Source organism: Fulmarus glacialis, unplaced genomic scaffold (genome assembly GCF_000690835.1).
Source record: "Fulmarus glacialis isolate BGI_N327 unplaced genomic scaffold, ASM69083v1 scaffold9833, whole genome shotgun sequence".
NCBI classification, from domain to species: Eukaryota; Metazoa; Chordata; class Aves; order Procellariiformes; family Procellariidae; genus Fulmarus; species Fulmarus glacialis.
Window position 1 is genome coordinate 41570 of NW_009201143.1, and position 10871 is coordinate 52440.

At 35.4% G+C, this 10871-nt stretch overlaps 1 protein-coding gene across 1 annotated transcript in view; it reads left to right on the plus strand.

Annotated features, from left to right (window-relative positions):
• The window catches only part of LOC104073906 (brain-specific angiogenesis inhibitor 3-like), a gene marked incomplete at its 3' end in the record, with an annotated part of 27577 nt that extends 18137 nt beyond the window's left edge, over window positions 1-9440 (plus strand). The window contains exons 4-6 of the mRNA XM_009573844.1: window positions 4446-4610; window positions 8197-8361; window positions 9276-9440. Coding sequence (XP_009572139.1) covers window positions 4446-4610; window positions 8197-8361; window positions 9276-9440 — 495 coding nt within the window. The remainder of the gene's footprint in view (window positions 1-4445; window positions 4611-8196; window positions 8362-9275) is intronic.
• Window positions 9441-10871: the final 1431 nt, after the last annotated feature.

Sequence of the window (10871 nt, forward strand, 5' to 3'; positions counted from 1 at the left end):
TATAAGTGCTGAAATAAAACTTTAGATTTCAAAATAGTACTCCTGATAATTGAATTAAAATTATGAAGGAACCATTATTTATATAATTTTTGGTTTATTTGTATTTGTTCCAGACCAATACTATTTCAGGGGCAGGAGTCCATTAGGTAATTCAGCCTATCTTGGAATCAAGAGCCTTCTAGAAAAGTGCAGCATAGTAGGCAGCAAAACATAGCTCAGGTAACCATTGTTTTTATTGGTTCTTTTGTGAGCGAGGACATTTCAGGATGCAGTACTGCAGTGCTACTGATTCATTTCAGCTTAGTCATTTCTAACATAGTTAAAACTTCAAGGAGAAAGAACATGGAATTTCCATGCCTGAAGATCATCTCAATTAGTTTCTATTTCTCCTTCTCCGTTGCCTTCAACAACTTTTACCACAAAATTTAGCTGAAGCTCAGTATTTTCAGCCTTATGGCTAAAGCAAGACATAGTAGGAGCAGGAATACCCTAAGCCATTTCAAACATTTATATGGCTGGTATGATATGCTAAGACTGCTCTGCTTACCTCCCTTTTTTTCTCAGGGCTCATTCAATGAAGTTTAGCCATGTTGCTGAAGCGTTGCTCATTTTGATGTATTCTGTGCCTGCATGGTACACTAACAAAATTGTTACAGAGAAATTAGCCCTATCTTTTTAAATCCTGTAGCTTTATAGTCAGTAATCTACGTCGTGGAAGTTCAGGCCTTCACTTGAGAGGAAGAAAATAAGAGTAAGGAATACTTAGGTTTATAATTAGAAAGAGACACGGCAGAAGTAGAGTAGCTGTATGGCTTAAATGTGAAGGTTAGAGGGCAGGTGCCAGAAAGTTTGCTGAGTTTACATATTACGAATTTAAGAAAGATTTTTGACTGGGCAATTTAAGCTATACTAAAGGAAACTATAGCACTTAAGTGAGTTTAAATTTGTGCATACAAACTCTCTAATTTAATTTTTAAAATTCCTTTAGTGTAGCATCTGCTTAGATGCAGTTATTTAGCCATATTAAACTATGATGCCACTTACAATGAAACGTCAATGACCATAATAGCTTTCCAATATCTGTTCAATTTAAAGCTGAACAAATCAAAAGCATTTAAACCCCAATAAAAATCTCCCAAAATAAGCTTGTAGGATGAAGGCCAGCATGGCCTCACGCCTCTTCCCACTTCACAGCAGTTGCGTATTGTGAACACTGTGGGTGTTCATTTCAACATGATTAGGTTCACAGAGTGGTAGAGAGAAGGGAAAGATGCTCTACAGTCATCCAAACTCGTTGTGCTAGCAATGTTTTTGACAGATAAGTTGGCAATAATCTGAATATTTTTGTCCCAAATAATGAATCTTGCATCTGAAACTGTGTTACAGAAAACAGTAACTCCTCTGTGGGCCAGCTCTCCATCTGGTGTAATTTGGCATAGCTCATCTGGCTATAATTCATCATATGTTATAGGGGTTTTTGTATTTAGAAAACGGTATTAAAGAAAGAAAATGTAAATGAAATATCAGAAAAAACTATTCAAAGGTAAGAAATTTTAAGTTAAGATGTTCTTTTATAGCTGATCTGGATAATACTGCACACTTCTGTGATGCATTGAACAGATTAATTCTCCTTGATATTTGTTTACTGACATTGGTTGCTTTCTTATGCCTTTTCCATCCTTGACTTTATTAGTTATCTATTAGTTTCAGATATACAAGTCTATATATACAAAAAAAGTACTGTGAAATTTTTACTTAATGAGCTAAAATTTGTCACGGAAGATGATTTTGGACACAGCTTACTTTAAACCACAATGAGATAGAGGTTGCTGTAAGTTTGAGTCCACCCAAAGTGAAACATTTTGTTTTGGCTTATGTTCAGATCCAAAATCACAAAAGAATTATTCTGTGTTGCTCCTAACATGCAGTCACTCTTGCCAGAAGAGATATATAACCTTTTGGCTCAAGACAGTATCTTTAAAGAGCTCCTCAGCACATGTTTTTGTCATTTTTAAATGAAGACACTAACTTATAATATTTTGACAGCATCAAATCAAAACTCCAAATTAAACATTAGTCTTAAACTCATATGTACCCTGAAAAACCTCAGCCTGTGTCTACATAGATTCTAGAGCTTTCTAATTTATTATTTTTTACAGAATAATATTTTTCTAATTTGGATTAATTTTAATTTGCTGTGTTTTGTACTTTTTGAAGTTCTTGTTGTTGCACCTGAGCATCTTGATCAACCATTGTGGAATTAGGAGATGAAATTATATCATTGTTATTACTGACTACTGTTTGGAATCTGATCTGACAAATTGGTTTCTCATTAATTTTTCTTATATGGTAAAAAATGTGGAGTCTTAGATTACATCTGGATTCAGAATATAATACATTGCTAATGAGAAAAAAGTCTTCAGATCATATGGCTGGATCAGAGCAGCTGTCTAAGTATAGTACATGTTGAGAAAAGATGAAACATAAGAGATTATATGCAGATGTAGTAGTCAATTTATTAGTTTTAGAAGAGTTAGGTTTCCTGGTTTTGACCAAAATGTTACAGTTAATCAAGGCTTCTAAAATAACTAGACTAAAATCTGTCATTTTAACATCAATTTGGAATGTTCTTGAGGGGGGTTTTGCCAATATAATGCAGATTGATGTGGTATTTCGAGTAAAATAATTTTAATAAGTTATCCATATAGGACATGGAATAATTATTGTGCTTTTTGACCACTTGTATGTGACCAACTATAAACCTTTTATCAATTGAGCTGTTAACTAGTGGGTTAAAATCTTCCCTGAATAAAGCTTGACATTTTCTGTCAGGTATGATTTCTCAGAAGTTAGCTAAAAAACTTTTTACCTCAACATAGCATCTGAAATGACAATTACAATAGCACTTACCTACATGCAGAATTCCCCTTGATCTTACTGATGATTTTGTGATAATATGCCAGGGAGCTGAACCTCCTTCAGCACCGTAGGCAACTGAATTTCACCTCAGGAAATGTTATTCTGATCCCTACAAGAAAAGGATTTTATTTGTAGAAACTGGGCAGGTGATACGTGCCTTCAGGGCAAAAGAAACCTGTAGATGAGAAGTTTTTTCACAGTGATGAAAAAAAGTGAGGACAAAACAGAAAATCTGTTTCTTCTGTAATGTTGTAAACTATTACCAATGATACAATGAGATGTTGTACACTATTTCACCCTCCAGACACCCTTCAAACAGAGTTGCAGAAACACACAAAGTTATATGAAACCGAGTGCGATGCTCAGTCTAGGTATTAAGTCTCTGGATTTTTGTTAAAAGCCTAGCGTTACTACAGTTCTCATTACTACATTCCTGTTCTTACACAGCCTAATTTAAACCTGTGCAACTGCTTTTATTTAAGCAGAAGAAAAATAACTAAAGTTTGTTTTGCAGTATTTTTCAATTTATGAGGAACTGTTTTACCAATGCATGTATGGAATTGTCTTACCAGTACATGCTTAACTATAATATATTAGAGAACTTTCTGAAAATTTAACACCAATTGTATCTGAAAAGGGAATGCATATGGTATATAAGCTCGTATGGATATTGCATATTAGTTTCTTCTACAGTGAAAAAAATCTAAGGTAGAGAAAGATGCATCTTCTATGATTCTTTATATTAATTTTATGAAATACTTGTATATAAAAATATTGGTATGTGTTTGTAATTTATTGTTTACTCTGAAGGTGTTTGAAGTATGTTGAGTGTTCTTTTTTTAAGATAGAGTGATGCATGTATTACTGTGTATGTTAAATCAATGAATATGTTCATGTGAGAAAATAGCGCAAATCTCTTTTGCTTATGTCGTCTTGGAATATTTGAGGAAGATAATCAAGCACATGTGCTGCCATGTTTCTACCAGAATTTAAACAAGTGAAACAATTGTAAGATAACAGCCCCAATTTATGATGGTGAGACAGTAAGAAATTATTGCATTTATTCCTATATTTTCAAAAGAAAGCTTGATTGTGATTGCTTCAAGTTTTTAGAGTTGCCTTGATACATAAATATATGCCTGATTTTCACAAAGACTAGTCTCCTGAAAATCAGGGCTATTAAACATATCTCAAGTCAGGCACCGAAGATATCATAACTAACTTTGGAAAAGGGAAGCCATCTTTCTTAAAAGAATGACAGAAAAGAAAATGTGGTAGCGAGATTAGTTTAATGATTAGAGAAAATGTTTCAAAGTTAAATACATTTTAGAGAAAATATACTTTTAAAATTGAAATTAACTAAATTTTATAAAAGATTTCTTCGCCAATGCTGAAGATTACCTATATACTGATTTCCTTGAAGCTGGCAAAATAATTCCCATTTAAAACATTGATCTTCCTTATTTTGAAATCCTTCTCTTATTTGTGTGTCTGTTTCTGGTTAAAATCTGTTTGGTTTGTTGCAGTACATGGCGTTTGGGAGGAATGGTCACCTTGGAGTTTGTGTTCATTCACATGTGGTCGAGGCCAAAGAACTAGAACAAGGTCATGTATACCTCCCCAGTATGGGGGAAGATCATGTGATGGACCCGAAACACAACATAAACCTTGCAATATTGCACTCTGCCCTGGTGAGCTCATATAGCAACTCTCTGCTTTGTTATAGTGCATTCTATGTGGGTTGTTTGTGATTTCTTTTATTGCCCTTTGCACACAGAAAAAAGAATGTTATGCAAAGTGAGTAGGTGGGGTAATATTGTTCATAATTCTGACTGTAGTGATTAAAGGATATAACCAGGATGGTAACTGTGTTACAGATACTACACAAGCAGACAATTCTTAGTTTCTTCAAGATACTCTCTCTGTAGGGCACGGTATGTTGCATAGGAAATCTTGATTCAGGATGGGTCTTGGAGAACCAAAAGGCAAACAACTTTCTGAGTGTGGCTTAAAGGGAGACATTCAGAGGTCGCACAGTTTGTGTCCACCATATCTGTTTGAATTATGTTTGCTTAGAGGTTCACTGTAATTATTTATTCATCATACAACAAACATGTTTGGGAAACCTTAAAATTTTAATTGTTATTAATTTATTCAGAATGGATATTATTTACATGTATGCAGAGAGAAAGGCTGACACAAGCTAGGGTGTTATTTGAATCCCAATTAAGCCCTTATGGTAAGAATTTTAAGTGCCTCATTTCTGGGAGTTAGTTGCTAAACCACTTTCAAAAAACTACCCCTAACCAAGTAAACAATGTGTGGGCTTCATGTTAAACCTTCCATCCACTGAAAATGAAACTAACTCAAAAAAATCATCTATTCTTTCAAAATTGATTTTTAAATTTTGTCCATAGGTTATGATTAATTTTGACAAAAATTTTTGATGTATATATATAGAGGTATGTATCTATATATGTATACACATATCTATGTATGTGTGTGTGTGTGTATATATATAAAATACCTAAGTATTACAATGAGTTCAATAACCATAAAGAAGATTACATATATATAATAATAATTTATGCTTATTGAATTCCTTGTAATACTTAGGTATTAAAAAGGTGTCAGGTGTCAGCTGTAATGTGAGAAATTTCTTTCATGAGTTCTGTCTCACAGTGTGAAGGTTGCCCTTGAAGTGGGCTTGTTGAATATCCACAGTTCACAACACCGCTGCAAATAGATTCTCCATTACCGTAGCTCTTCCTGAGAAGGGTTGATGGACGTTTCATTAACAAATGGTTATCTGATCATTTGAAAACAGAGATGAAGGAAAAAGTGGAAGTTAGTGCCTCACAGAATTAAAACTAAATTTCTTAGATTTTTATTAAATCTGAACTTTGCTTTTCTTCTGGTCAGCAAAGCATACTCCAACTTTAGGACAAAATTTGTGGAAAAGTTTTAGTCTTGAATGCAGCTGCAAAAATTTTGAATTAATCCAGGTTTTGGTCAAGTTGGCAGCTGTGCAATTTTACATGTGCCTACACAAAAGTAATTAACATGATATATGAGCAGGAAGAAGAGTTGACAACAGGAGAAATGCCAAATAAAAATAGCAGATAAGAAATTAATGCATTCAGTTCACTTCAGTATTGCAAAGAAACATAAAAGATATTACACCTAATCTGTCAAAATAAGCAATTATTTGAGAATTCTGGATTTTGAACAGTCATTTGTACCTAAATTACTTTCACCAGAGGAAGTTATATACTGGTTGCATTTAAAAGTAATGGTTTAAATATTTGCTGAATGTTAAGATTTGCTGTAATCTGAATGTTCAATTTTATAAGGGAATCTTCACATTGAATTTTTTAGTCTTTTAATGGTATTTCTGAAATAGAAAACTCACACGCTATTTGCTCCTAAAGATAAAGAAGGGAGATGTATGAAATATATATGAGAAGCCACGGAATGAGTTTTCTCCATAGACACTATAATAATTGATTTGATCTTTCCTACCCTAAATAATACTATATAGCAATGAATAAAACTGAAGAGGGTGCATTGAAATGTAATTTCCATAATGTTTTCTTCTTCACATAAAGCTTTTATGATTAATGAGTGCAACTAGCTTCCACGTTTGGAAAGATTTCCGTTTTCTGCTGAATAAATTATCAGAGCGCAGCTTCATAGCTTGAGAGGCATCTGCATTGAGAAGTGGTTCACAACCAGGCATTACATAGAATATTTAATATAGAACTTTAGGAAAAAACCTCAAAAACTCTCTTCATTTAATTCACTAGTTGCTGAGATCCTGGGCATTAGAGATACGGATAGTATCTTTAAACTGTTAGAAATGTTCTGTGGTTACTGTCAGACAACAGTAAAATAGTTCACCTCCCTATTTCCCTGAAAAGTGGTGCACCCATACAGACACAGTATGTTAAATCACTAACTTAAAGATTCTGCTTCCTATTTTAATTATTAACACCATCAACTTAGGAAGCTGCTATTCCAACCCTCCTTTAGAAGAATCCTGAAATCAGGGGTTGGCAAGTGCACCAAGTGAAATTACTCGTTTTCAGTGGTGGTGCTTTTATGGCAATAGTAGTTATAAAACCAGGTTTTCAAGGACGAGTATTAATCAAAAATTGTATTACAACCTACATTTTGAGTTTATATTGAGTAACTGCAGGTGCAATGAGAAACTGATGATTGCTGAAATCTGTATGAACGCAGGATTCTGAATTAGCACAATCAGTAGTAACACATTGCATAATGCTTATCCGTTTTCAAAAATACTGTCTAGTCCTATTATCTATTATAGACCATATAATTTTTCACTTATATGGGAACTTAATAGGTTCATATTTTTCATTATTTTGTTTTTTAATATTTTTATTTACCTCAAGAAGCTTTCTGATATACGAAATTAAAAATAACAGTCCAAAACCTTTACTCATGGAAATGTTTGTCCAAACTCAAATGTATGGGCTAATACAAAATACTAAATACAGAACTGGTCACCATATCTATATTGTTTAAAAATGCAACTTGACAAATTCATAAAGAAGATTATGCAATATGCAAACATAGAAGCAGACCTGAGGAGGAAGGCAGGCTGTTTCTGTCCTCCTACATTTTATCTCAAAAGAATGTTGAAGAACTGGGATCATTTACCTTACAGAGAGGATAAATTATAAAGTATATTCAGCATTGTAAGTAAAGAGAAGAGAGACTGTATGTGAGGCGAAGTGGTAACTCCTGTTTTCCTTTTCCTATTCAACTAAAGAGACCTAATTTCAGTCAGGACCAAAAATCTTATAAGCTGACCCATCTGAGTGATCGCCATAGCTGTAGTAAATCACTTTGAAGGGCTCAGGGTTTACATGGTACAAGATTGGCCCCCACTTCTGCCTAAAAAGCCCAGACCAGTCTTTTTAATAAAGCCTTGTTTTTAATAAGGCCTTTCAAACCGTATGGTTTGAAAATCATAATTTATCCTTTGTTATATCAGTGTACAGTTAGAGGAGATGAAACGTTCTTTACTTGAAGAAAAAGGAAAACAGTTTTAAATTTTTTTAAAGTAGCTCACAATGGCACTTTTTGCCTTTGATTGCTGTAAGCAGTCAAGCGTCTTCAGGCTAGGCCCAGTCCGAGGGGCTGCATTCAGGCCTAAGTTGAAACCTCCTAACCTAGAAGGAAGCCGCAAGGCCCTGCCCGGCTTAGGTGGTAACTCTGCTGTGTCCATCTCTTTTGTGCCTGCCGCGGCAGTCGACGGACAGTGGCAGGAGTGGAGCTCGTGGAGCCAGTGCTCAGTGACCTGCTCCAACGGCACCCAGCAGCGGAGCCGGCAGTGCACAGCGGCGGCCCACGGCGGCTCCGAGTGCAGAGGGCCCTGGGCCGAGAGCCGGGAGTGCTATAACCCCGAGTGCACCGGTGAGTACCGACTGGCGCGGGGAGCTGCAGCTCTACCTCTCCTGCTCAGGAGTGACTCAGGGGCCGGTCTTGCTGGTAGCTTTGACCCTCTGAGGGAACTGGGGGTACGCCGGCAGACCCCCAGGCCGCCACAGGCCTCAGCTGGCTGCAAAGGGGCAGAGCAGCTGCCTCCAGAGGGTGGCCTGGGGCCTCGCTCTTTTTTCTTTGGTGAGCCATCTGGAGATAAAAACCTAGAGTACATCCGGGAAAACTGCATGACGGGTTGCATATCAGCTTTTCAGTTTTATCACCATTTAAAGGACATTCAAGAGTTTTAGAAAGATATGTTTGAGGCCTAGAAAACTTGATAAACTGTCTCATGAATCTAGAAAGTGAACAAGTATGAACTGATTCCCTTTTATGCTGAGACTACTTCATGATGCTCTGGCAGTATAAAAGCAGCCTTCCAGGGTGGGTAAATTACATTTATACCTACCTTTAAGCCTCATTTGCACTGTCAGAGCATGTAAAAATCAAGCTCCTAAAATATCACATGTAAAAAAGTTTTTATTTAGTTTTTTTAAGGGTAGTTATGCACATTGTAAATGTGTATCATTACCATACAACAGTGCTATACAAATATATAGAAAAAAAAATATAAAAGTAATATAAAATATCTGTTTTGCAGTCTAAATGCAAGTTAATGTGTGCCAATTCTTTTTATTTTGTCTCAAGATGCAAGTAATTTAGACAACATCCCATATTTAGGAGCTAAGTAGAGACTTCCCCATCTTCCATGAGCCTTCATCTACCACTTCTGTCACTGTTACTAATATCTGGCGGGTCGTCTTCTCTTACCCAAGTAAAGAATAACCTATATATCTTCCTTTATGACGGCCGTTATGTTGCCACTGTAACTATATTTTTCCAAACAGCAAATGGCCAGTGGAACCAGTGGGGCCACTGGAGTGGCTGTTCCAAATCCTGTGACGGTGGCTGGGAGAGACGAATAAGGATCTGCCAAGGTGCTGCTGTGACTGGGCAACAGTGTGAAGGAACTGGAGAGGAAGTTAGAAGGTGCAGTGAACAGAGGTGTCCCGGTGAGATGCAAATATAATCATTGTTATTATCTACAGTATGGGTTACTTTAATGGTCGTCTTTAGGAGAGACAAAATCAATGTCTATAGAGCAATAGCCATAAAGAGACAAATCTGGCTTTGCTTTAAACAAGTCACTGCTGTTTTTCTCAGTAGAGTTGTGTTTATGTAACTAGGTATAAACCAGCCCTATTGGATATATGAGCAATGCATCATGTTTTAAATAAATTAAAATACCATAGTATAGAAAGTTATCAGAAAAATATTTCATTGCCTATGTATGCCTACATTATTTGGAGCGATGATGATTTGCTACAGAAATTCTCTCTGAATGCACTGTTTCTCAGAATATCAGGGGTAGTTTTGTAAATCATGGAATTCCTTTTATCCAGTGTACAAGACACATCTTTCTAATACATTTGGGGTAAATTTCAGTGCAGATAATGGAAAAAGTGTACCTTACTGTACTGTACAGCACAAATGAATACATGAGCAACATTTTATAAAAAGGAAAGTAATTTAAAATGAAAAAGGCACTTCTTTCCTGTTTTAATACAATGCTTAAAAAGATTTCTTTGCACCACTTTTTACTTTGCCCTCCCAACAAATTTAAGTCTTTCCCACCGAAAGCTAATAAAAGTGTACTTTTGAGCTTCTTCAAAAGTGATGAGCAAACAAGAACAGCTGGTGGATCTGATCATATTTATCTGTAAAGACACATTGTCCTAAAGTAAAAGAATGTACTGTTGGATAGGTGTAAAATAACAAAATAAGGTGTAAGTAGTGTAGGATGTCTTAGCCATTCACTTGGGAAATTATGCGTCTGAACTGCAAGCCAGGAAACAGCAAAAATCAATCTAGCAATCTCTTTGACTTCTGGACATTTCGATGGCTATGTTCTCTGCTAGTCAGAGAAAAGACTTAAATGGCAAGGATGCTTTGGGTCAGGAAATGGGAAATATATCAGATGTGAATTTTATATTATCAAGCCCACATTTTCATAGGCAGCATGTTTATCCCTTGACAGCCATCAAAGAACAGTTTTCAAGGTATTTGCAGTACAATGGAACAATGAATCTCATTGCATTCAAAGAACAACAAAAGGACTATTTGTAGTTATAAAGTTATAATACTATACTGGAGAAGTTAACCAAATTTAACTTACTTCTCAAACGATCTCTTTAATTGTAATAAAACATTCATTATTTGAAAAGCAGTACAAAACAGTATTTGTATTGGATTCCTAAACAAATTATAATTTCCATAGTTAATGCAGACTTTCTCTATAAAAGCACAGCACTAAGAGAAAGTTAATGTGAATCTTCTCAATAAGCAGACATTCAGATCAACCAGCTTCTTCTTATAAAACCATTCTTGAAATAATGTGCATTTGTATATTTAAAAGTAAAACCATGCTGCTGCAGTCCAATTTT